This window comes from Pristis pectinata, chromosome 20 (assembly GCF_009764475.1).
Source record: "Pristis pectinata isolate sPriPec2 chromosome 20, sPriPec2.1.pri, whole genome shotgun sequence".
NCBI classification, from domain to species: Eukaryota; Metazoa; Chordata; class Chondrichthyes; order Rhinopristiformes; family Pristidae; genus Pristis; species Pristis pectinata.
In genome coordinates this window covers 12,218,399-12,246,223 of record NC_067424.1, presented here as the reverse complement: position 1 = coordinate 12,246,223, position 27,825 = coordinate 12,218,399, and the positions used below count along the sequence as shown (strand labels likewise).

At 39.3% G+C, this 27,825-nt stretch overlaps 1 protein-coding gene across 3 annotated transcripts in view; it reads left to right on the top strand.

The window, feature by feature from the left end:
* Positions 1-27,825, top strand: part of cttnbp2nlb (CTTNBP2 N-terminal like b) — a 62,938-nt gene that overhangs the window by 26,451 nt on the left and 8,662 nt on the right. For 2 of the 3 annotated variants that reach the window (XM_052034849.1, XM_052034848.1), the window contains exons 3-4: positions 17,805-18,035; positions 22,566-22,673. In XM_052034849.1, the coding sequence (XP_051890809.1) occupies positions 17,805-18,035; positions 22,566-22,673 (339 nt within the window). The remainder of the gene's footprint in view (positions 1-17,804; positions 18,036-22,565; positions 22,674-27,825) is intronic. The other variant, XM_052034850.1, reaches the window with a different exon arrangement.

Below are 27,825 nucleotides of genomic sequence, written 5' to 3'. Positions count from 1 at the left end.
TGTGGTGTTGGAATGGGTTCCGAAGATAAGAGTATCTTCGGGTTGGGATGAATGTTCTCTTGGAAAGGTTAACCAGTATTGTTGAGTTAAAGAATAGGAAAGAAGCTCTCGCATGTCTTTCCTTGTAGATCACAAAGAGTGAGTTAGGAAGTAAATTTTAATGGTGTAAAATAAAATGTAGCAGCAATATTAAGATCTTTTAACTAATCTTAAATAGACTTTGGAAATACCCATAGATAAGGGTAGGACGAAGAGTAATCTGTTTTGTAATCAGGTGCTTCCAGTCCAATTGAAACAGAGGGAGATCTGGTTTTGAAGGATAAAGTCAAGTAAGCCAAATGGACTAGTTTAGGACTAGCTCATTGACCACGGCATAATTTGGATAATGGCCAGAAAGCATCTAAGCATGGGGAAGAGCTAACTGTGGTGATTTAAGGTGGAGCTCAGCACAAGTAGATCAGAAAAGGTGATTGTAATATAAAGTAGCAGAAGACATCCAGAGGAAAAGAAAAATTCTGATACAAACTTAGGAAAAAATAGAGCATATAAAGTTCGAGAAGGAAATAAAACTTGAAATAAAACAGAGTGGGGATCTATGACAAATGTAAGAGCAAGCTGGGGTGAGAAGTTATGAGTAAAGAAACAGGCAATGCTCAACTGAGTCCTACCAAAAACACATGTCTTGAAATTCAATTGCAAAATACTGATTTTTTTTTTCCGTGTTATGCACAGAAAATCAACTTTTTTTTTACCCCAAGAGCGAATTACTATAGTGGCCATTTCTGGAATGTTATGTGTCCTTCCACAAATTCAACTGGCATTTCCTGGTGTGAATCACGTATAGAATTGTGGCGTTAAATAGCACGGAAACGGCCACTTTGTCTGATCAAGTTGCCTACTTGAGTAGGCCCACTTGCCTACATTTGGTCCATATCCCTCCTAAACCTTTCCATTCCATGTACTTGTCTAAATGTATCTAAAGTGTTGCAATTGTACCTGCCTCCACCATTTTCTCTGTCAGCTCCTTCCATTTACCCACCACCGTCTGTGTGAAAATTTTGCCCCTCGTGTCCCCTAAATCTCATTTTAAACCTATGGTCTCTATTTTTAGACTCCCCTACCCTAAGAAAAAGACTGTGACCATTCACCTTATCAATGTCCTTCATGATTTTATATACCTCTATAAGGTTACCCCTCAACCTCCTACACTCCAGGAAAAAAAAGGCCCTAGCCTATCCAGTCTCTCCTTATAACATCCAACAGCTTGTGAGCTTGATGTGATTTTTGTGTCAGCAGTGCATGGGAAGACACTATTCCCTATGCAGTGAGAGTTTTGGAGCATTGCAGGGTTTCTTGGGCTATCCTGAACATCTCAAGACAATCTGATCTTCCCAGTGCAGTACCAGAATAGGTGACCTTCCAGATCAGTGAACTACTTCCTTTCAGCCTTGGGGTCCCTGTCTCCAACACCTGATCTTGTGCCCCTCTTGAACCCTCAATTAACAACCACTCTTGCATGAGAGTGCGGGTTTTACATTATCATCAACCCCTATCCAACTGAACAGGTGGCAACCAAACCCCTGATTCTGAACTTCAAGAGGGGTATTGGGCAACACGTGCAAATGTGCTCAACCCTTTTGCATGTGAAGATTTCAGTTGAGGATCAACAGCTGAAAATGTTGTTGGCATCTGGCTGCTGTGTCAGTCTGGTAGACCCGTAAGGTTGCTCTGGAGGTTCTAAGCAGTAATGTGTCGGAAGTTTAAAATATAAACAGAAAATGCCAGAAGTACTCAGCAGGTCGATAGGCATTTGTTGGAAGAGAAATGGAGCTAAAGTTTCAGGTCAAAGATCTTTTATCAGAACTGGGAAGAAGACAAACGAAGCATGTTAAGCTGCAGGGAGTATGGGGGAGTGGGGTAGGGGGAAATGTCTCTAATAGGTTAAAACCAGGATAACCATGAGGAATTGCTGTAAATAAGGTTATCTGAACATTGAACAGTACAGCACAAGAACAGGCCCTTTGGCCCACGATGTTCTGCCAAACTAAATAAACTAGTAATTAAACCCCTAACTAAACCTGCCTATACAAGGTCCATATTCTTCCATTTGCTGCACATTTATATGCCCATAATCACCTGTATTGTATTTGCCTCCACTACCAGCCCTGGCAGTGCATTGCAGGCACCCACTACTCTCTGTGTATTTAAGGAAAAGCTTGCCCTGCATGTGTCCTTTCAACTTACACCCTCTCACCTTGAATGCATGCCCTCTAGTATTAGATATTTCAACCCTGGGGAAAAAGATATCGGCTGTCTACTCTGTCTATGCCTCTCATAATCTTACAAACTTCTATCAGGTCTCCCCTCAGCCTCTTGTCGCTCCAGAGAAAACAACCCAAGTTTGTCCAACCTCCCCTTTTAGCACATGCCCTCTAATTCAGGTAGTGTCCTGGTAAACCACTTCTGCACCCTCTCCAAGTTGCAACATAACTTCCTCATTCTTGAACTTAATGTCTCAGCTAATAAAGGCAAGCATGCCATACGCCTTCTTTACCACCCTATCAACCTGTGCAACTACTTTCAGGGAGCTATGGACTTGGACCCCAAGATCCCTCGTCAATGCTGTTAATGGTCCTGTTAACTGTGTACTTTTCCTTTACATTTGATCTCCCAAAGAGCAACACCTCACACTTGGCCAGATTAAACTCCATCTCCATCTGCCATTTCTCTGCCATATTTGCAACTGATCTATATCCCACTGCATCCTTTGGCAATCTTCTACACTATCCACAATGTATCATCTGCGAACTTACTAACACACCCATCCATATTTTCATTCAAGCCATTTATGTATAGCAAAAACAGCAGGGGTCCCAGTACAGATCACTGTGGAATACCACTAGTCACAGACTTCCAGCCAGAATATATCCCATCAAGCATCTTCTATGGGCAAGCCATTCCTGAATCCAAATGGCCAAATCACTGTGGATCCCATGCATCTTATTCTTTTGATGAACCTACCTTGAGGGACCCTGTCAGACTCCTTACGAAAATCCATGTTGACAACATCCACAGCTCTACCCTCATCAATCACCTTCATCACCACCTCAAAACTCAATCAAGTTATTAAGACGTGGCTTGCCCAGCACAATCTGGTCAATGAGTGAATGGGGGCTGTTAGAGAGTGAGAACATAGACAAAACAATGTCAGAGTTATGAAATGCAGAATAGGAGGTTGTGCCCAGCAGGTTAGGGTGGGCATATCCTCCACTCCCAGAGGAAAGAAAGAACAAGCAGGGGGTGGGGGGACAAACAAGCTGAGCCAATATCACAGGTGGGCGACTGATACGGACAGAAAAATCAAGTTTTTTGAAATTGTAGAGTTCCATATTGAGTCCAGAAGGCTGCAGTGTGCCCAGATGGAAGATGAGGTACTGTTCCTCAGTGTTGGGCCTCACTGTAATAGTGCAGGAGGCCCACAGACCTGATAGGTCAAAGTGGGAGTGGGATGGAGAATTAAAGTGGCAGGTAGCAGAAAGCTCTGGGTTGCCCCAGTGGACTGAATGCAGGTACTCTGCAAAACAGCCACCCAATCTGCGTTTGGTTTCTCCAATATAGAGGTGACCACAGTCGAATGCATCTCTTCCCACAAATGTGGCCTAATCTGCAGAATACTTCCAGTACAGTCATTACTGCAGGGAAGCAGGCTCTTTGGCCCAATTCGTCCATGTATCTTCTGTTTTTATTTCAGATTTCCAGCATCTGCAATTTTTTTTGTTTTTTCATATGTGTTAGCTGGTGAAAATTTCATATAGAGGCAGAAGCCATAACACACAAATTCCTTATATCTGCCTTCACATAAGAGATGGATGTAATTAGAGAAAAAAGATTTGAAAGTCAAGTAACTAATACAAAAGAAATACTATAAAGGAAATTGTGTTACTGAAAGTTGGTTAATGCAATTAAGAGTCTTGATCATTGAACTGTTTTGAGACACAGCTGATTTGCAATGAGGTTCCCAAAGGCCAGATTGTGAGCCAACCTTTTTTATTTTTATTAATGGTCTAGACAGGAAAGATCAGGTTAAAGCCATTGAACACTTAGGCTGCAAAAAAAAAGTATGAATGCAACAATGTCCAAGAGTAACAAAAGAAATGATTTAGATAGGAAAATTAAAATAGTCTTAACACATTCTAGACCACTGAACCCCATGCAAAGCTGATTTTATAAAATACTTCCCAATTCATCTGGGAATTAAATCATTTCACCATTCTACTTAAAAAAAAATGCCCACCAACTTAGCACAATGATACATTAAAATGATTTACTTTACTCCTTCCTTAGCATACCCAATTAAAATTAAGTTAGGTAGATTCAGAGGGCAAGAATATAAAGTAGGTAAATTTGGCACGCAGTTAAATGTCAGCAGGTGTTACTTTGTCTCATGAACCAGATTGTCTTATGATTTGGGGGAGGAAGGATTTGCATGTTTAAAAGGATGAATTCCTAACTTAGGCTGATGCTATTGCTAAGGAAATGTAGGTGGTTTCCTAAAACTTGTTTGTTTTAAGCAGAATTTTCATGAGATTTTTCCCTGGATTTTTCCCAGATTAAATCACTGGTGGTGTGGGATTGCAGATGGGCCATCAATCACAGAGTTGTAGGCTATAATAGTAGTCCACTGGTTTGTGAGTGTATGCTTGAGGATTCAAATCCCACTACAAAGGCATCAAAGTGAAACTTCAGGCTGACGCCTCACTGCAGTACAGCGGTGTTGCTAAACCATCAGAGGTGTTACCTTAAGGATGTGCTATTTGGCTGAAGCTATCCTCTAAGGTCAAGCTAAAGGACTTGAGGCATTATTTTAAAAAGGAAAATTATCCTTGGTGCCTTGCCCTTTGTTTATCCTTTAGTAAAGTATCCTTTGTTCAACATAACTAAAATAGATTTCCCAGTCATTATGTTACTGGTTGCAGGAGCTTGCTTCTTGCAAATTGGCTACAGCTTTTCTTGCATAACAGCAGTTCAGTTGTAAAGTGCTTCAGGATGACCTTGGGTCTTGAAATTCTCTTGTACATAGTGGGATAGGCTTGATGGACCAACTGGCCTTTGCATGTTTGTCTGCTGCATTGAAGGACTGCAAAAATGTACACCTGCTTAAAATGTACAGGATCTTGGCTCCTGAGAACAAGGTTAGAACAAAAAAGTATGGAATGCACCTAAAATGCACTGGAAAGGAGCCACTTACTACTATCTTTTATAAGTCATTTTTGCTTTAATTGCAGTGCAGCCACATGTAACTTTAGAGATTCCATATCCATAAAGCAAAAATGCCCTGCACTTGTACTTCATTTTTGGGTTGTTGTCAAACTTTAGCCCATCATTGTAAATTATGTTCAAGTATATTGTGTAGTTAAATAGGTTCAAGATATTGATTGTGCTAAAACTGAATTGATGTATTTTTGAAGATGTATTCCAAGAACATCAATGAGTTATAAATTAAGTGTGCAATATGATCTGACGACAAGCTGTATAAAACTTGCCTAGCCCTTTGGCATTTTAGCTAAAGAAAAAAATGTACATCTTAAGCTTTTCAGATAACATTATTTAAGCCATAGTAAATCAAATTAGCCTGGTGACTGCTTTGAGGATATGAGTTCCCAAAAATGATTAAAAGATTCACTTTAAGAAGACACAATGGTTACAGCAATGATACTTATGGGTTCAAGAGGCATATAATTGAATGATGATTGCCATAAACTTAATCAATGGAAAGTGATAACACAACATGCATCTGACAGATGAGAAAGTAGAAAATAGCTTAGCCAGAAGATAGGCAATGTATTGATTTAGAAGCTGCTTTTTGTTTTAACTGTCAGTGATAATTTTTGTCCAGCTCCTACTAAGCATTAATATTTGCTCTGAAAGAATGGTATCCACATTGGAATTTAGTTTCTTGTTTGGCAAGTTTTAGATAATGGGCCTCTTGTCATTAGTTTTCAGGTATGGCTGAACACTTTTGTTTTAGTATTAAAGTACAGAGCGGGTCTTCTTCAACCCCTTTTTGCAAAAGATTAATAGTATGCAATGATGATCAGAGGTTGTTGGAAAAAGGGGCAGTAAAGAGGACAATAAAGAATATAGTAAAAAGAAATGTTGGAAACTCCACAGGTCACGCATCATCTGTGGAAAGAGAAACAGTTCCAAGTTCCAAAACCTTTTTTCACAACTGGGAGAGAGAGAAAACAAGTTAGTTTTGAGCAGCAGAGAAATTGGGAAGGGATGGGTAGAATCTCTAATAGGGTAAGACCAATGAGTTAATTTAACAGTTAGAATCAGCTTTGCTTGTTTGTCTGTGTTATGTGTTGCTGATAGCAAGGCTATGGGACATGTCCCACTGGCCAGACTGTACTAGTGGAAAGAGAAAACCTCATAAAATGATGATGAGTATTGTTCCTCAAGCTTGCATTGGGCCTTGTAACAGTGCTGGCGGCCACAGACAGATAGGTCAGAGTGAGATGGGGATTAGTTAGTGGTGGGGATTAGTTAGTGGTAGGCATTAGGGTCAAGATTGGTTCAGGGTCACTCCTGCAAATTAATATCTCCAACACCTGCAGTTTTTGATGTTTTTTTAGCAGGGTGGACAACGTGGTCGGCATGGACTGGTGGGCCATAGGGCCTGTATCCGTGCTGTATTGCTCTATGACTCTGTTCTTCAAAGTTGCCCTCAAAGTGTTTTCAATTACTTTGTCATCTCTTAAGTCTTGCCCTGCAAAAATTTGCCTGTTTTGTACCATAAGGTACCCCTTTGACAGAAGTAATTTTTTTGTGTAAAAATACGTTATAGAATTTTTTTAATTGAGGCCATTTCAAGGAGCATTATAGAATAAATATGCCTGGTATGGTTTAGTCATGTGATTCTTAGCATGACATCTCTTTGCATGCCTGTTGATTACCCACATATCATGGCATGTACAAGCAGACTTGTTTGGAAGTTCTGTGGTCATGTGCCAGTCCTATTCCATGAAAAAAAGTATTGACTATTGAAAATATCGCTGATTGTGAATGTTTTTCCTCCTGTCCTCCTTTTGGTTTGGCATGAACACGTTTAATCAAGAGTTAGGGAGGCCGATGGGATGGGGGTGGGAGGATGTTCTGGTGGTGGTTAGTGGTTTGGGCGGTGGAATTCCAATGACTCAGTTACACTTATAAAGGTCATTTACTCTGGAGCCATGAAAAAAGGAGTGGCTGAATATCTTGCTGCTGTGTTGTCTGCGTAATAAATAGGAGGAAATTCTGCACTGAGCTTTCTTTGTTTTATTTACTGGCACATGTGAACAATAGTTCAGATGGGTCAAAGAAAAACACAGCATTTAAAAGGTAAGAGGAAGCCTAATTAAGCCATTAATCTGAATATGGTGAACTTGATTTTTCCAAGGAAAATGAAAATGGCAGCCTGGATCCAAGTAGAAGATTGATAGGATTTTTCATCTGAATCTTTCATCTCCTCTTTGTCCAGAAAGTTATTGGTTTTTATCCCTTTTTATCGAAGAATTCATTATCCCATGGCACATACCTTCCTGGATCAGTCTTGCACTCGAGGCTGAACTTGTCCTTACCAAAATCCTTTCAACTTCAGTTTCATTGTACTTGAATGAAGATCTTAGCCAATCTGAGACCTATAAATCTCTTCAATTTATAACACTTTCCTGAAGTTTTAAAAAAAAACAACTCCCAATCTTCGCAAATAATAGTGTTGCCATAAAGTGAGACTTAGGAATTCTATTATAGAGCATAACAGTTGGGTAATTTGTGGACATGTGGTTCTCTTCTGTGCACTGCAGCATGGTTGTCCATGCATATGACAAAGAAATGTGAGATCGCCCTGCACCTGCCATAATGACAAGTGGCATTAAACACAATTGATGTTACTTGCCTGATATTTTTAACTGGGATTAATGAACTCAACAGGCCTTGACTGCAAAAGTAGGTTTTGATGGGTGGGTTTGGAGCTGAACCTACATTACTTAAAGGGCCTGGATCTTTCTGGTCCACTGCTAATGAGTCTGGTAGTGAATAATCTTCTTGATTAATCTCTTGATATTCCTAGTGATTTTTCTCCACACGTTCTGATGTTTTGCATGGCATCTTGGACTTAATACTCCAAAATCTTCTGCCCCAGCCTCTACCCTATCAATCATCTCCTGGCTATTCTCCCATAATCTCTTCTAACTATCCTCTTTAGTATTTCCAATCTTCTCTCTAAGACCTTGATTTCATCCACTTCTAGTCTACTCCTAGTTTCTCAATGACTCCTCTCCACAGTCTTTTCCCCAGATCATTTTCTTCTCATCTTTAGTGCTCCCAACCCCAGAATAAGATTTGTATTGGATTGCAAAATCAGGATGTTATTTGCTTACAGATCTAAATCAATAATATTTGGGGGAGATATAAACAGAAAATTCTGAGTTCTTCCAGCATTTTACATTTACTTCAGATTTTCAGCATCAGGCAGCTTTTATGTATTATTTTGAGATAATGGAAGCACAAAAGTAAACATTCAACATGAACACGATAAATAACTCCCTAGGCAGAATGTTGATCAGTGCATTCAAACTGAATTGTTACTCTCCATACAGATTCTTTCTATAATGTCATCACTAATTTGATTAATTTGACTCTTTGCTTCGAGAAAATGTTTTGCCTCTGCTTGATCTCTATTCCAACCCTTGTGCTCACTTGGATTTTAAGAATACATCTGTTGAATTTCCTGTGATATTGGCTTCAAAGTAGAAAGGTTTTGGTGTCATTTAGTATTTTAGGATCAGATCCATTAAGTCACTGATTAAAGTTATTCTGGTTAATTTAACGAGCTTGGCAAGTGTATTTCTCCAAGTCACATGAATACAATGCAAAGGTGCAAGAGCCAGGAAACACAGGAATTTTGTCAATGTAATGATCATTTGCTTTCACTGCGAGAGCTCCCACATGTGATTAGTAGACTGACATCTAGTCTTAGCTGGTAGTGAACAGTTAAGTACTAATAGGAAAATGAAGTTCCAAAAACATTTCTATCATCAATAATAGAGAGCCCCAGCAAGGACTAAATACTGCTGGGTTTGCGCATCACACCAAGGAAGATTTTTGTACTTGCTGGAGGCCAATCGCCCAGTTACAGGACATCTCTGCAGGAAAACTACAGGACAGTGCCCTAACCCCAACAGCATGCAGCTGATTTATCACTGACTGACCTTTTATCATGTCAGAAGTGAGGATGTTTCCTAATGATTGCATTAAATTCAGTTCCTTTCACGACTACTGAGAAAATGAAGCAATCCATGGTTGCGTACAGCAGGACAGACAACATTAAGGCATTAATATTTGTGCCACAAGTGGCAGGCAATAAGCATCTCGACCACGCCAACACACTCAGTGGAATTGCCATGGCTAGCAGCATCCATGGGTTGGATTGGGGGATTGCTGGTCACCATTGGGTAGAAACTCAAAAATACTGTGGCTACTAGAGTGGGCCAGAGGATAGACATCTTGCAGTGAGTGACTCACCTCCTGACTCCCCAGAGCCATTAAGAATGTGAAGGAAGATGCTCCACTTGCCTGCAACTCTAACAAAAGCTTCAACACCATCTAGAAATATCATTCTTTTCACCACCTCATACATTCATTCCCTGAACCAGCATACTGGCTTATCATGTATTGTCTACAAAATGTACTGCAGTTACTCCTCATAGCATATCCAATATCATCCCTTAAAAACCCATGACACTGATTACCAAAAGTTAACGCACAAATACTAAAAAGCAAGCTGAAAGTCTCAGAATTTTAATCCTTCTGTCAAGGGGATTGGATACAAAAATAATGAAGTTGTGCCTTATTGTACTTGCCTTAATCAGACCCCATCTGGTCAGCTACCTTCATTCTTAAACACAATCTCAGGAAAGACATCAGTAGTTTTGCAGCGTACAGCAGGGCTGTGTTATATGGCCAGGTTGAAAAAGTTTAGTTCTAGTCCTTTTGAGTTTATTTGGTTCAAGGGTAGTCTAATTGAGATTTTTAAAATAATAAAGGAATTCAAAGAAGTCACAAAGGAGAAATTGTTTCCTCCAGGGACGGAATCTGGGATATTAGCATAATGTTAAAATTTAAACTGGTGATGTCAACAAGTACCTTTTTGATACAAAGTGTGGTACAAATCTGGAACTCTGCCCACTATCTCTAACCCTCTTTTCTCACCCCACCCTTCATGTGTATTCTTGGAATCGAAATAGCTATAATTTTAAATTGGGATAGGGACCTCCCCCACCCACCTACCTTCCCTCTCTCACCTGGACTCACCGATCACCTGTCAGCTTGTGCTCCTCCCCCTCCCCGATATTTTTATCCTGGCTTCTGCCCTCTTCCTTTCCAATCCTGATGAAGGGTCTTGACCCAAAACGTCAATTGTTCATTTCCCTCCTTAGGTGCTGCCTGACCTGCTGAGTTCCTCCAGCATCTTGTGTGTGTTGCTCCAGATTCCAGCATCAGCAGAATGTCTTGTGTCTATGATCTAATTGAATGTTAATTAGCCTTAAAGAGCCAAATCCTATTCCTCTTCTGGTTTTCCAGCAAAGAAATCCTCAAGTTATGGTGCCAGAAGTTAGCATGTTGATTGACCAAGGTATGAACTCGCCCAGTGTTTATGCAATAGGACTTGGATTTTCCCGACTTAAGGGAACATGCAGCTGAACTTTAGCAGGCATGTAATGATGTCTCTTATATATTATAGCATTCTCGACTTTATAAAGAGTACATTCTCCAAGTTACAATGAGCAGTGAAATTGGAGTTCTGACAAGCTTTTAAATTTAAAGGCTAAAAGATAATAATCTATGGTGGATTACACATCCCAAATTGCTTATTGTATACAGGAAGCAAGTTTCAATATCGTCAAGATATATTTGAGAAAGATGCTCTTTTTGTTATTGACACTTTTCAGCACAGAGCCTGAATATGAAGAAAGGTATGAAATGACTTTAGTTCAACACCACACATTCCTAACAAGGAGTGATTTCATACCTGCCCTTCCTCATAGTGCTGGTGATTGATATCATTTTAAAAACATGTTTGACAAGAAACACAGCTTAAATCTGAGTTTCTCTTGTGCAGATTAAAAAGAACCACATTGTATCTTAATACTACAGTCTGTAGACATATGCGTATGTATATTCACAGGCTCAATCTAAACAAAACCCGTATTGTATATCAAAAAGAAAATGGATTGCTGTTTTTAGGAGATAATTAGCATCAGATAGGCTGCATTTTTTAGTAATTAAAAGCCTGATAACTGAGAAATATTCTACCCAGGGTTTAGCAGTTTGCATTGAAATGCATCACTTTGATGAATAACTGAGTTAGTTGGAGTGGGTGAATAGAGCTTAACTGTTTAGAATTTTGCACAGTTGAATTTAGCCTTAAATCCATTGTGAAATCCTTGAAACTCATTCTCTGCCTAAGCAGAATATTTGCCAGTTGCCTACGGAAGGTTTCTGGTACTGAGCAGCAAAAATGAACAAACAGCAGTGTAATTTACAGGTTTTTCTCATTTTAATATCTTCTTGTATCTCTTCATTAGTTTTGATGAGAGAAATGACAGTAGAGTTCATGTTTGCATGACTTGCTTCATAAATATAAACAACATACAATAAATCAGGATGCATGTATGCACGTCCCTATGAAATAAGAAAAACCTGGTCAATTAGTTGCAGCTAGTGATTTTAATGGGAGGGGTATGTGGATTGTGGGGAATGGGAGAAAGTGGAAAGTCAGATTGTAGTTCTTCATCTCTTAGTACCTGATTCAGACTGATGTTTCAAGAGGACTGAAAGCAGTCTAGATCAGTCCCTGTCTTGCAGTACTAACTAGCTAATGTATTTTGGCTTGCTGGTCAAAGGAATTTATCTACCATGTTGTAAGCCCAGAGAGATGAGTTATCATTGGATTTTATCAAAACTTCAAAAAACCAAGAACCTGGAACATTGATCGTAAAAGCTGCCAGAATTTTATAAAGCCTGATCTTTTAATAAGGAAATCAGCCATTCCCTTCCCACCCAAACCTCCTTGTGACTTGAGTACTGTTGTGATTTAATTTTCATGGCCTCTGCCTCTGCTAAGTTGCAGATCAGAATTTAAAGGAAATGTGATTAGATCAGATCAGAACTCTGGCTGTTCCAACCCAGTTGGCTCAGTGGCGTGGATAAAGATGTGCAAAGTAGGAGACTTAATCCACTGTGCTGCAAAGCCACAGACCGATACAGGATCAGCTTTATTCCCAGACTCCTTCATCACCATTTCTGGGTACATTGTACCTTGCTGGCAGAATAGACTCGCAAGAAGTGGGGCTTGGTCATGTGCCGTTAGTTAAGGTTATCTGGTCATCAATCCTCAGCATAGACCCTGAACTGCAGCAAGTCTACTAGGTTTGGTTTTAGTAAGGTCTAGGAAGCATCCAACTGATTTTCAGCTAGTACCCTACTCTCAGTTAATGAATTGGTACCTTGCTATGTTGAAAACTACTTGAAGTACTAAAGGAGCCAAAAATACCATCAACAACAGCAGAATGATATGTTGGTACCATTTAATGTTGTGTTCTGTCTTTTGCTGCCACATAATTATCAAGTTGGGAAATTCCTTGATTCATTGGGAGCATACAGAAATGTATTCTATGTGAGACATCTGACAAATCTTGAGTGGTTCCTACACTGCCTGCAGGCTTTAGACGTTACTAAACGTTCCCACAACAGAGTCCTATGAAAATGTCTTGAGAAAGCCCCAGGGAATAAATATATGTGTACATACATATTTCTATAGTTTGATTGTGTTCTAAAGTGAAATCAGGACTGCTTTCATTAGCTGGCAAAAAGGACTACTTTACTCCTATACTGTATTTTGAGAATGCCTTTAAAGAACATGTTTTACTTTTGTCATTAAAATCTAGCATGCTGAATAATGATTTTGGAAATGTTGCAAAAATTGCCTTGAAGGTGATGCATGCAGTAGAAGCACTAAATTGGCCAGTAGTTGATCACTATGGCCAATCCTAGATTTATTTCCCCACTGGGAACAGTATTCTAGGTGGTAATAAGCTTGAGTGAAAGTGTTTGTTGCTGGCTGAAATTCACTTAGAAGTGCAAATTCTGGTTCATTAACTTCACTATAATTTACAGTTCTGTAATTGTGCCCATTGGAATTTCTATTGATTTAATATTCCAGGATAAGTAGTTACCCATTTTAACCTTTGGCTCATGCAAGAATTTTTTTTTTTGAAAAAGCTATAATCTGATAAATACAGCCAAGGCTCCGAATTACTTTCCATCATCAAATTCCAATACCCTGTTATTTTGTATTAAACAGTGTTGTCTAAAGGTTTAGGAATTTTTCCACTTTGTCATCTAACAATTATTAAGTAGGAACGCACAACGCTGAATGAAACGCATGAACCTGATATATAATGTCCAGGTATTTTTGAGTTAAAGGCACTGTATAGGGCTGTACTAGTTTATTAATTTAGTGGAACATTTGTACTAATTTATATGAAGAGTTATAGATCCGTGCTGTGAAAAGTACTCTCTTTGCACTGTGGGACAGTTGCAATCACACCACACAGCAGACCTTAACTGTTTCTGTGCCTTTATTTTACCCTACATGGAATAAGTACGAGTATTTAGCAAACCTTGTCCAAATATGCTAGTTGTCCATAAAGGCAGTTTCTCGCACTGCTCTCTGGAGAGATGCAATTATCAGAGAATCTAACCTAAAGCTAGTTTTGACAAAGGATTCCTCCCAGAATTTGTCCTCTTTTGCAGTTGTTGCATATTTTTTGCGTTGTTTGACTCCTGATTACTGACATTTACAGTATTTTGGATTTTGTTTCATCAGTTTAAACCATTTCTAATCAAGGCTGCCTTCAGTGGAAAATATTTAAATGTGTCAACCATCATGAAGTTGCTTTCAGCTAGTAGGAGAAGATGCAGCAGCCATTTAATCATATTAGTGACCAAGAAATCAGTAGTGTATGTTCTTGTATTGCGTTAATATGGTATCCTCCCTACTATGTAAAGTGCAAAGTCCATTACACTTGGAATGTCAGCTGGCAACACAGTTGTGTAATAGAAATATTTATAAATGTGCATGGCAGAAACCCAATAGAAGGTATTTTTGCTTATTTGCAATTTAGAGTTGGATAGTGTGGGGTGAGGGAGCAGGCATGGAGATTGTGGTGAAGGTTGTTGGCCTTGGGGCCTGGAGACTTCATGACCTGGACCTACTTCCTCTCAGTAGTATTTCACTGTTCCATATCCTCTGGAGACCCTTTCACGATAGTGATGAAAGCATTTGGGACTTCAGCTATATGGTTTTGAGAGATTTACTGTCAATTATTGCTTGACTGTTCTTCCAATTTAAGCATAACTCCATTTGTTTGTCAAGGGGACTCCTGAAGGCCAGTTGAATTGTCCTGTTTGAATCTGGTGGTCTGTCTTTGTCGTTGTGGTTCGGTACATCTCAGTAGCTTGTTAAGATTGTTTCAAAGGTCAATTGAGTCAGTTACATCTGGGTAGCAAGTAACATATAAGAGGGAAACATTGTAATAATGACCAGGTCACCAGGAAAAATTCCGCTGTTCTTCAAATCTGCTCCATTTGCAAGAAAATCAACTCCATCTTGATGATATTCTCGACCTTCACCCTACCTATCCATCTGAAACCAAAGTTTTTATACATGAGGTACTCCACTTCATATAGTTTTAAGATTGTTGCTGAATTCTATTCCATTCCAAATCCCACTGGCCAACCCCGTTGTTGTTGACCTATATTGGCTCCTGTGGCTTAAATAGGTAACTCTGCACCTTGTACTTAAAGCCTTCATGATCTTGTCTCTTCCAGCTCTACGCTTAATCTCTCACAGAACTTTTGTTCCAATTTCAGTGACTTGTTCACAGTCCACTCCCTCAATGTTTCAAGCAATCTAAGTCTCACACTCCAGAAATACCTTCACCAAATGCAATGTTGCTTAAAACGTGGATTTAAAGTTATTTCCTAGACAAAAGATCACCTCAGATGACACCTTTTTGACATACTGTACTTTTGAAGGCCCTGTCTTGTTAAAACTCCATCTGTTCTCTCTGGTGGAGTTAAAAGAATCCATGTTGCTATTTTGAAGAGAAGGGGAGATATCTTCTGTGAGACTGAGTACCGGAAGAAGACAACAGAGCCTAGTGGCATGGTGTGATAACAACCTTGCCTCCAGTGTCAGCAAAACAAAAGAGTTGGTCATTGACTTCAGGAAACGGGGCAGAGTGCATGCCCCTGTATGTATCAATGGTGCAGAGGTGGAAATGGTTGAGATTTTAATGGTTGGTAAACATCACCAATAGCTTATCCTGATGCAACCATGTAGACGTTACGGCCAAGAAAGCACATCAGTCCCTCTGCTTCCTCTGGAGGCTAAGGAAATTCGGCATGTCCCTGTTGACCCTCATCAATTTTTATAGATGCACCATAGAAAGCACCCCATCTGGATGCATCACAGCTTGGTATGGCAACTGCTCTGCCCAAGACCACAAGAAATTGCAGAGTGTTGTGGACACAGCTCAGTCCATCGTGAAAACCAGCCCCCGCTCCACAGACTCTGTTTACACCTCACTATCTTGGAAAAGCAGCCAACACAATCAAAGACTCCTCCCAGCCCGGACATTCTCTCTTCTACCCACTTCCATTGGGTGGAAGATACAAAAGCTTGAAAATACACACTACCAGGTTCAAGGACACCTTCTATCCGGCTGTTGTAAGACTATTGAATGGATCTCTTGTATGTTAAAGATGAACTCTTGACCTCACAATCTACCTCGTCATGGCCTTGCATCTTATTGTCCACCAGCAGTGAACCTTCTCTGTAAGTGTGACACTATATTCTGCATTCTGATATTGCTTTTCCTTGTACCACTTTGATGCACTTATATTTTGAAATCATTTGTACGGATGGCATGCAAAACTAAGTTTTCACTGTATCTCAGTACATGTGATAATATACCAATATATTTGTATTTCAATCAGCATCAGAGTTATTGATGTTAAAGCACTTTTGGATGACCTGAAATTTTGAAAGGTTTCCTATATATTGGATATTCTTCTTTCTTCATGATGTGCCTTGGGGAATTTTTATATGTTTTGAAAGCTTTGTGTGTTTACTGCTGGTAATAGTATTTTTACTTCTATACTAAATATGGCCAGAAATTAACATAAGCCAAATGCTAATAGACAGGTGATCAGCAACACTGTCATTCAAAAAAGTAGGGCATAACATGTTTTGGTCTTGTGACAATTTTGCTTCCTTCAGCAGGCTGACATTGGAGTATTTGTATTGTAAAGTTCTCTCCAAGTTTTGCTTTCTGTGCTACAAAAATATTACGATGCAAGTTGAAACAAGAACTCAAAACGGGAGTAGGCTGTTAGACCACCTGTGCCTGCTCTGTCGTTCAATAAAGTCATGGCTGATCTTTTACCTTCTCACTGCCTTTCTGCACTGACCCAATATGTTTGATTCAGTTTATTTCCAAAGATCTATCGAATCTAACAGAAATAAAAATCACTGCTGTTTAAATAATTACATTTCAACTGCATTGATTAATTTGCTTTAGTTCACTTTGTTATCAGCTCAGCCTTGGCATACAATGGTGCTGAGCTCTGGATTGAAGTGATTTAACATCTTTTCTGCCTTGTTGATTACATCTGAAGTACTCTAACTTGTACCTTGGTAAATTAAGGTAGACTGAGATAGATATTTATGTAATAGGATGTTTTTTCATTAGCCAGATGGTCTGCAGGGAGGATTTTGATCCTTTATTTTCCTATATAGGTGTGTTTGCCTAGAGATTGGATTTTGCCTAACTTTGACAATGTTCTCAAATCAGGTCCCCACAAAAAATCTTGAAAAAGAAAAAATGTATACAATGTGACCCACAGTCAACAGGATCACATTCAATTTAGCACAGCTGCCAACACTTTGCTATGCATTAATCACAAAAGGGCATCAGCCCCTCAAGGCATATGCTCTTTAGTAGTCAGATCATCAGCAACACATTATATGGCTACCAAAGAAAAGTACTGCAGGGGAGAGGGAAAGAGCTCCCAAGTTGAAAGTGACAGGAGTAGGTAAGAGCACATTAGTGAAACATGATTTGATTGTCCAGGAAAGGCAAGACAACAATGATCAAATCCAGTTGTTACAGCCTTATTGATTGAAATGTTGTACTTCTACCACTGATAGATCACTATTTGTGCTCCATTATGAACCTTGAATTGATCATTTGATATAGTGATTTAAAATGAAGTCTCAGTTGGTGTTTCATGCAGTATTTCTCAATACTGAATGATTGTGGATTCCATTGGCTTGAAATGTTAGCATCATAACACACATCCATACACCCTGCCAATCTGATCAAGATGGCTACAGTCCTGACTAGCTGCCATTGATGTTGAGATACAATCCATTGGGAAAACCTTTGAACAATGTTTTATTACTGCAGAGTCCAGCTGATCTGAGAAAGTATGTTTTATGCTGAAGTCAGAATCCTTGAAACCAGATGTAACTCATTAGAAAACAGATTTTGGAGGAACCCATTTGAATTTATAGCATTAGGGAATTCTAGGTTGTTATTTACTTTCCCTTTTTTGTAATTAATATCGGTCATAAATATTAATTTGGAATAGGTTTAGGGCAGTGATTAAATCAAGTATTCTCTGGTTGATTACAGGCACAACACAAAGATCGTTTCATTCAAGAACGCTATGGAAAGTATGACATCAGTGACCCATTCCTTGCTCTGCAGAGGGACTGCGAGTCAATCCGTGATGGGAATCGTGTTGATAAGCAACCAGTCTGCACTAACCCATTATCTGTACTCAAAGTAGTGATGACACAATGCAAGAAGATGCAAGATCGAATGTTATCCCAGTTGGCTGCTGCAGAGAGCAGACATAGGAAGGTATTATTCAATGTTATATTGCATGATGCCTCACATTATAGGTTATTCTCAATTCAAAGAACTTCATGGGATAACGCACAAATGTGGGGATGTGGTAAGCAAGCACAACTGCTCTTTCAAAGAGCTGGCGTAGCCAAAATGAGCCAAGTAGCCTCTTCTACTATAAGCTTCTATGACTTTTATATCTCCTTATCATGTCTTTCTACTTTGAAAATGTAATCGTTTTGAATCTGGTATTAGGTCAAGTGCATATGAAAATAAACAAAAGAAATTAGCTCATAGAACAGGATGTTGCTATAAAATTTAGATTCTTCTACCCTATTATTTCCTCATGCATTTTCTTGGCTTATCATAGTACTGGCAAGCAAGTAACTTGTTCCCAACCTCTTGCCTTCATCACTTCATACAGGTTTGCCTGAAAGCATGGTGTGGGGGGCGTCTTGTATGTTATTTTTGTGATATCCCTGATAACTACTGCTGTAGATCAGCAAACATTTGCTATAGTTATCTTCGGATTTTCTCGTATGGATCCGTGGTCCTTATATGACCTAAATACATTTGGATTCATCCAGCTATATAAGGTTAATTAAATCAACTTGTACAATCCCCTTCTATGGTGTATGCTGTACTGCTTTATGTAGGTAACTTCTTTATTTTAAAAGTTTTAGATGTTTACAGTAATTTTAAGTTCAAAGGAAGAAAAGAAATTGCATACAATGACTAAGACTGAAAATTGCTTTACTCTTTAATAACATAGTGCAGTTTTCATGGCTGTTCTCCCGTAAATGACATGCATCATACACTCACTGTAAATAGCATAACTCAAAAGACCACATAATGCTGATGGTGGAGATTGCAACTGTGGGATGTGGATTAATCCCAGAGGATTGCACTAAAATATATACACGTACATGTTTATCAAGCATTCTGTTATCTATGAATCGAGCTATTGGCAGTGTTAATGAGATGGAGAATACCTCCAGATGGAATTCAAAGTTTAATTACCTGCAGCAATTCTGCTTCAAGGCAGAGTTGACCTGAATCACGATGGGAGAACAGCAGACAAATTTTCTTTTAAATAATTTTGTGTTATATTTATTATTTTTGCAAGCACAGTCAGGAAATCTAAGACATATGTTTGGCCTTGAGCTAATGAAATCAAATACTCTGCAGGCTAGCTGCCTACTAAGGATCTTCTCTACCATCCAAAAAAACTTCTTGCTCAAACTCTAAGATGGAATGGAGGCCATTCAGCCCCAAATTGAATTAGATTATATGCACCTCACTACCTGCTTGGTTCCATAATCTTTCTCATTGTTGCCTAATTTAAAAGCTCTATCAATCTTCGTTTTAATTTTTTTTTGAAGGATTTACAATCCTTGTGTAAAGAAATGTCTGCTATTACCTCTAATTTATAATGACTTTTTATGTTGAACTCTCCTAATAGGGGAGAATATTTCTCTTTATCTGCAATATGAACTCCTTTAATCACGCCTGGATAAATCTTCAATCCTCTTCGAACACAACCCCAATGTGTGACCTATCTTTAGTTTTTCTTCGGCCACTTATCGGATCTTCACAAGCTAATAGGTCACGATGTCCTTTTGGAGATTTGGTGTCCATAAGACAAAGGAGCAGAAGTTCGCCATTCTATCGTGAGCTGATCCATTCTCCCATTTAGCCCCACTCACCTGCCTTCTCACCATAACCTTTGATCCCCTGGCTACTCAGATACCTATCAATCTCTGCCTTAAATACACCCAATGACTTTGCCTCCACAGCTGCCTGTGGCAACAAATTCCACAGATTCACCACTCTCTGGCGAAAGAAATCTCTCCACATGTCTGTTCTGAATGGGCGTCCTTCAATCCTGAAGTCGTGCCCTCTTGTACTAGACTCCCCTGCCATGGGAAACAACTTTGCCACATCTACTCTGTCCAGGCCTTTTAACATACGAAATGTCTCTATGAGGTCCCCCCTCATTCTTCTGAACTCCAAGGAGTACAGCCCAAGAGCCGTCAAACGTTCCTCATATGTTAACCCTCTCATTCCTGGAATCATTCTAGTGAATCTTCTCTGAACCCTCTCCAACATCAGCACATCCTTTCTTAAATAAGGAGCCCAAAACTGCACACACTACTCCAAGTGAGGTCTTACCAATGCCTTATAGAGCCTCAACATCACATCCCTGCGCTTATATTCTATTCCTCTAGAATATAAGAGCATTCAGAGTGTCTGGACCGTCCAGAGCATTCTAAATGGAACTTAACCAATAACTTTATGAAGCTTACAGGGTAAAGCTTATGGAATATAAAAGGGTGTAAGTTAGGGACTAATGTTGCGTTTGCCTTTAAAGTCCACTTCTGTACTCAAAAACCTAAAAATATCTGCCACTCCAGGTTTCCTATCTTTTTACTGTTTTAAAAAAAACCATGGATCCAAAGTAGATGGCCTCATTAGTCACTGTTAATGTATTTTCCCTATCCCATTTTTTTTTCATTTGAGTAGAATCTTCCTGATTTACCCAAACACTATCTATTCTGTAGCCAGTAAAAAAGCACGCACAGTTTCTGTCAGAAATGTGTGCTGAGTATTGTGTTGTCTTTGAGAATGATCACATGAAAAGCCACTTGGTATGATTCTTAACCTCCAATTTCCCTGTTTGTAATGGAATATCTGATTGTTGCTCACACCTTCCGTTGATTGAGTTGTGATCTCACTGTGACAAATCTCTAGAAGAATTTTGTATTTTGCCCCTTGTGACGCATTTATATTTCATCTATAAGTGACCAATGCCTATCAGCTGGTAAAGTAATTGGTTTTATTTTTGCAATGTAATTATTAGACTTAAATTCTGCCTCTTTATCTGACATTAAATTGACAACTGTTTGGTGTGTTCTAAAGATAAAATATGGCAGTATTTTTTATTTGGAGTACATTAGATTTGTCCTAATGCTGGAATTTACAATATTGAACTCTTGCATTATTTTCATAAATTCTGTAGTGTCATCTGAAAGGGCAATTAGTATAATATTTTGCTTAAATTTTGATTGTAATTTTTTTATGATTAACTGAGCAGAGGTGATACAATCTTCAGTAGCAAAAAAAAGCAGCAAGTCTATTGTGTTAGTCACTGTCCCACATCTGTAAAACAGCTTGTGGCCAAAAAAGCCCATCTGCACTCTGCTCAGTTCCACCAACACTATAAGCAACCCTAATGGAATTGCAATAGTATCCAGTTGAGTAGAAATTGGTCAATTTTAGTTTTTATTTGGTTGAAAAAACAGCAATGTAAGCAGCTTGCCAACGAGTGTAATTTGTCTATTCAGCTCTTTTTGAGGGATACATCAAACAAATGAGAATAAACATGAGGTTTCTCGTTATTGTCAGGACACAGAGGAAGGCCATTTAGCCCACTGAGTCTATGCTGGCTCTCAGAACAACCCCATCCATCCTGATCCCCCAGCTAATTTCCCTGTAACCTATTCTCTCCTGGGTGTGCATCAATTCCCCCTGATTCTCCTACTACACTCCTGTACTAGAGGTAATTTACAGTAACTAATTAACCTACCAGCCAGTATATTTTTTGGAGGAAACCAGAGCACTGGGGGCAACCCACATAGTCATAGGGAAAAACTGCAGACTCCACGTGGAAGGCACTGGAGGTCATGATTTGAACCCAGGTTAATGGAGGTGTTGAGGCACAAGTTAGTGCAATAAATTGGATGGTGGTTTTTGTAGTTGGAATTTATCCTTTTAACCAATGTGCTAAATATAACTGGGGAAAATGTGCCTAATGTTGGTGCTCTATCAGTAAACTAAGTCAGGTGGTGGTGTCTGTCTAATGAAAGTAATGGAAAAATGTCACATTGATGCAGCGGGAGTTACCTTTCTGACAAAGTGAGATGTGAGGCAGAGTGAAGGCAGCTTTTCCTTACAACTAACCTCTGAAAAGGCCTGTAACTTCAACCATTTTACAGCAATAGGGGAGAGATGAAAAGGAAAACATCAAGTTATTGGAATGTTAACTGTTCACTGGACATAAGCATATGACGAGATCTGACTGCAGTCACAATTGCATTATGCATGGTTCCTGACCCAACTGGGTCATCAAAATTTATATCAAAGTGCCCTGGAGATATCTAATTAAGCCTAGGCTCTCTGTAGGATTTTGCTCTAAGCATTTGACTGATACATTTCCAACGTTTCAGAGGCATTTAATTGACTGAAAAGTATTTTCTAATATCCTGAAGTCATGAAAGACACTTCAAAAATACAAATCATGTTTTGCAATGAAGTACTTCTCTATTCTTGACATCCACCCTGCCGTATTACAGTCAGGGGGTGTATGTTTATGTTAGATTTTACAAAGTGTAGTAGAGAATAAATTGCAGAATCGGTGTTTGAGATGTTCATACAGAGTTTCAATGCAATGACTGTTGAATCCAGCTTATGATATTATAAGGAGCCTTTCACAAAATGCAAGAATTAAAATTGAAAGTTTAATTGAGGTTGCTTTTTTTTTACCAGGTTATTCTGGATCTAGAAGAGGAGAGGCGAAGACATGCCCAGGACACGGCTGAAGGTGACGACGTGACCTACATGCTGGAGAAAGAACGCGAACGACTCACACAACAGGTATAAAGAATTTTAGCCTTTTTGTTTCCTTTGAGCCATTTGAATATACAAATCCTCTTTTGTTTCTGAGAACAAAAACTTCACACTTCAATTATTTTTTTTCTGCTGAGCTAGTAATATTGCAGCATGCAAATTAGTTTGTTCCCAATCATTGGGACCAGCCTATTTGTAGCAATTTGGAGAGGGAATTGTAAGGGTATCTTGTATGGCCCATGTATGAAATATTCCAAAAAATTCTGGAAGTATTCAGTAGGTGAGGCAGAATCTGTGAAGAGAGAAACATTTCATGTTTCAGGGTGATGACTATCCATCAAATAGGGGAGGTGTGGAGGGAGACAGCAAAAAGGAAGGTCTGCTTACCAAGGCAAATAATACTGGTACATCTATCAACAGATCTTTGAAGGTATAAATTCTCACAAACAATGTGTCCGTATCATACTGTACTTATACAAATAACACAGGAGGCCATTCGGCCCATTGGGTTAATTCCAACTCCCAACAGAGCAATCCTATATGTGCCATTCTCTCCCTCCTTATTTCCCAGTACCAATGCAACTTATTCTCTTTCACACATGTCCAATAATTCCCCATTGATTTTTTTTGCCATTTACCTAAACTGAGGGGAAATATACAGTAGCCAATTAACCTTCCAGCACATCTTTGGGGTGTGGGCAGAAACCGGAGCACCTAGAAGAAACCCACATAGTTTTTTTTAAATATTACAGCACAGTACAGGAAAAATCTTATCCTGCCAACATCTTATCCTGCTTTAAAATCTTTCTAACCCTTCCCACCCACATAGCCCTCCATTTTTCTGTCATTCATGTGGCTAGCTAAGAGTCTCTTAAATGTCCCTAATGTACCTGCCTCCACCATGTCTGCCAGCAGTGCGTTCCATGCACCCACCGCTCTCTGTGTAAAAAAAAAAGTGCCTCTGACATCCCCTCATACCTTCCTCCAATCACCTTAAAATTATGCCCCCTCGTGTTAGCCATTTTCGTCCTGGGGAAAAATCTCTGACTGTCCACTTGATCTATGCCTTGTATCATCTTGTACGTCTCTATCAAGTCACCTCTCATCCTCCTTTGCTCTAAAGAGAAAAGCCCAAGCTCACTCGACCTATCCTCATAAGACATGCTCTCCAATCCAGGCAGCATCCTGGTAAATCTCCTCTGCACCCTCTACAAATCTTCCACCTCCTTCCTATAATGAGGCGACCAGAACTGAACACAATACTCCAAGTGTGGTCTGACCAGAATTTTATAGAGTTGCAACATTATCTGGCAGTTCTTGAATTCAATGCCCCGATTAATGAAGGCCAACACACCATACGACTTCTTAACAACCCTATCGACCTGCGCGGCAACCTTGATGGATCTATGGACGTGGACCCCAAGATCCCTCTGTTCCTCCACACTGTTAAGAGTCCTGCCATTAACCTTGTATTCTGCCTTCAAATTAGATCCTCCAAAGTGTATCACTTCACACTTTTCTGGGTTGAACTCCATCTGTCACTTCCTGGCCCAGCTCTGCATCCTATCAATGTCCTGTTGTAACCTAGAACAACCTTCTACCTTATCCACAACACCACCAACCTCTGTGTCATCAGCAAACTTACTAACCCACCCTTCCACATCCTCATCCAAGTCATTATAAAATTCACAAAGAGCAGGGGTCCCAGAACAGATCCCTGCAGAACACCACTGGTCACCGACCTCCAGGCAGAATATGCACCATCTGTCTTCTCTGGGTGAGCCAATTCTGAATCCACACAGCCAAGTTTCCCTGGATCCCATGCCTCCTGACTTTCTGAATGAGCCTTCCTTGAGGAAGCTTATCAAACACCTTACTAAAATCCATGTGCACCGCATCCACTGCTCTACCTTCATCAATGTGCTTTGTCACATCCTCAAAGAATTCAATCAGGCTCCTGAGACACAACCTGCCCCTCACAAAGCCATGCTGACTGCCCTAATCAGGCTATGCTTTTCCAAATGCCCATAAATCCTGTCTCTAAGAATCTTATCCAGTTATTCCTCGTGACCAAGAGTAACTTCCATATTTCTGTATGTGTAAGTGCAAATGTGAAAGTCCTGAAGCTGCAGTGAACTGTTTTTGGTGGTTTACCTAACTAGGCTGATGCTGAAACTCTCATGTCCAATGATAGAGCATTGCTGCAACTTCTTTCCCAATGGTGCTGAATGCACACAAACAACCTACACCAGCAAAACCAGGAGTTTGGATAAGGAGATTGTGGTGTCAGATAGGATACAGGCAGCAGGGTTTTGGATGATCCTGAGGAAAAACAGAACAGAGGATAAGAGCTCAAACAGATGAGTATTAGAATAGTTTAATAGGGATGCAAGTTTCAGGGTGGAGGACAGCAATGTCATGGGGTAGATTTTGTGACTTAAGGTCAGAGACTCAGTCTCAGCCCAGAGTTGATGTGAAGGTCAAGGTTTAAAACACTGGTAATGCAGTGAAAAAAAAGTCATAATTTTTGCTTCTACGATTATAAGCTTGTGGATTTGTGGCCATCGTAGCAGCCCATTGTGTTGCTACTTATTCATTGGCTTTATTGTATGACTAAAAAACATTTTGCATCGTATTCCCTTAAGAAAAGCTTGCAATCTGGAATAGCCCATTGTATTGCATACACAGAGCTACCAACTACATTACGTAGCACTTCTGGATGTAATGGAATCATATGCCTGGGTTGGAAAAACTAAGTACAGTCCTGCGAGAGAGCCAGAAATAGAAAATAAAATACTGCCAATTCAGGAAAAAAAGTTTTGGAAATGCTGTAACTCTTGGAGTGGCTGAATAAAGTCCAAGCTGTCCACAATTTTTCATAATTTCACCAAAGAAACAACATGCCTTAAATAACTGGAATTATTTTTCTCATTCTGGAAATGATCACGTTTCTCTTTAAAGAGCTATCATCATTCAATACCTGTACAAATTTGACTAACCTATATGAGAGCAATGATTTTTGAGGGAAAAATACCTTTTACCTAATAACTAACTCTTTCTATACTTTTTTAATATGCATTTCTGTCAAGACATTTTGTTTCTGTCTATCTCCAACGGCCTACTCAATCAGACTAAATCCTGTCTTGGTAACCTCATTCTTAAGCTTATGCTTCTGTATAGTGGGTAGCCCCAACTTGGAGCCTGTCCTCCGAAATATATATTTTTGCTAGGCATCATTCTGGTTGCATTCATCTCCATATTCTTCCATGTATAAAAATCCGTTACCAATATAGGAACTGAAACAGGACATAATGATCCTTGCAGATGTACGTATCAAAACTTTATGTAGTCTGGTTATATTTAGTACAAAACCTTATGTAGTCTAGCTGAAATCCTCACTTGCAATTCAACATAAAACTCTACTTGCTTTCTCTACAGCCAGCTTGCATAATGTGCACCTTTAACGAATGAACAAAAGTGAGTCCCAAGCTTTGTGAAATCAATGTATTCCTTGCAGGGAGAAGTAAAAGAAAAAGTTGAAGGCCAGGTCACTGAGGGCCACACTTTCACGTCTCTAATCAGATGTTTAAGTGAGTATGCAGAGGCCCAGCAGTCTGCCTGGTTGTTTGCCTTATCAATATGAATATGATGCTTGATGAAAAAGTGAAGAGCATGTAAGCAATAGCAGGAGCAGGCCATTTGGGCCCTTCTGCTTGCTCTGCCATTTGATAACATCACAGCCGACCTTTTTACCTCTGTTCCTCTTTCCTACACTCACCAATTTCCCTTGATACCCAAAACTCTATCCATCCCTTTCTTAAATAAACTCAGTGGCTCAGCCTCCGCAGCTGTATTCAGTAGAGATTTGCAAAGATTCACTACCCATTGGATTAAAAATATTCTGTGACTCCTGGTTCTGGACATCCCAGCCAGGGAAACATGATTCCTGCGTCTATGCTGTCCAGCCACATAAGAATCTTGGACGCTTCAATGGGATCACCTCCCATTCTACTTTATTGCACTCCCTCTCTGCCAAGTAGATCCTTTGAGAGCCTTGCCTGAGCCCTATATGATCGCAGTAAAAGCACAGAGGTCTTTAAAACGCACTTCAAATAAAAGGCAGACTGCATTATAGTAACCATTATTTTTCCAGTTTGTGCTTTTGTTCAAAATAAACAAATTCTCTTGAAGGAAACGTGTTTCTAAGAAACAATCCTTTGACTAAAAACACTGGATATTTAATGAATTTTAAATCGATCTCATGAACCTGATTTAATATTTTTAGACTTCATTGGTTGCTATGTGACCAGAACTCTGGGAATCTGTGGCAAATGATTATTCATGGAAGATTGACTCCTTATAACATCTTTTATGAATTGGGTTGATGTTGAGCCACCTGCTGGTATGGTGCAGGCACAAAATCTGTGCAATCAAAGATTTTCACTCTTGCAGTGGGTGTGATGATTTTTGCCCCCAGTTCTCATTGATGCTGAATCAGCTCACATATTACAGTTCAGCTTCTATGAAGATTCCAGCATTGTAATCATGTTTTTAACTATCCTACTGCACATGCAGATTATGTAAAGACAGTTTTTTAGTTAAATAACACATAATTTCAGGGAAGTGCAGAAGGACAAGGGAGGAATCTGATGAAGTTTTAAAAATATTTAGGGAAATGCACTGAGATGTATAAGAATGATCTTCATGCAACCTAGCACGAAGCTTCTGCCAGTGTGCCACATACATAAGATACCCTGATCACACGGTGTATGGGCACGTCCCACTATTAAAACTCTTTCATCGCTTGATTATTCAATTTCATGGTTTCTTTTCATGTAAATATCCAATTTAAACACCGGCAAGTATCCTTAGCAACGGAACATGAATAAGCAGTATAGGAAACAGCATTGAGAGTTTATAAAAGAAAAAAAGGTACATTTTTTCATTTTAAAAGTCATATTTTATTATCATTATTCTACTGAACTGCTACTCCAGCTGTTCCTGTCCCTTATTTTATTTGGTTTGTAATATTTTAAACTGCCTTTGAAATGGGCTCATTTACAGATGAACAGAAAGATACAGCTATGGCATGCTTATCTTCTAGATTTAAAACTGTCATCTCATGATAAGTAGCAGAAAGGCCACTTCACTTTAAACTACAGGTATATAACTAATAATT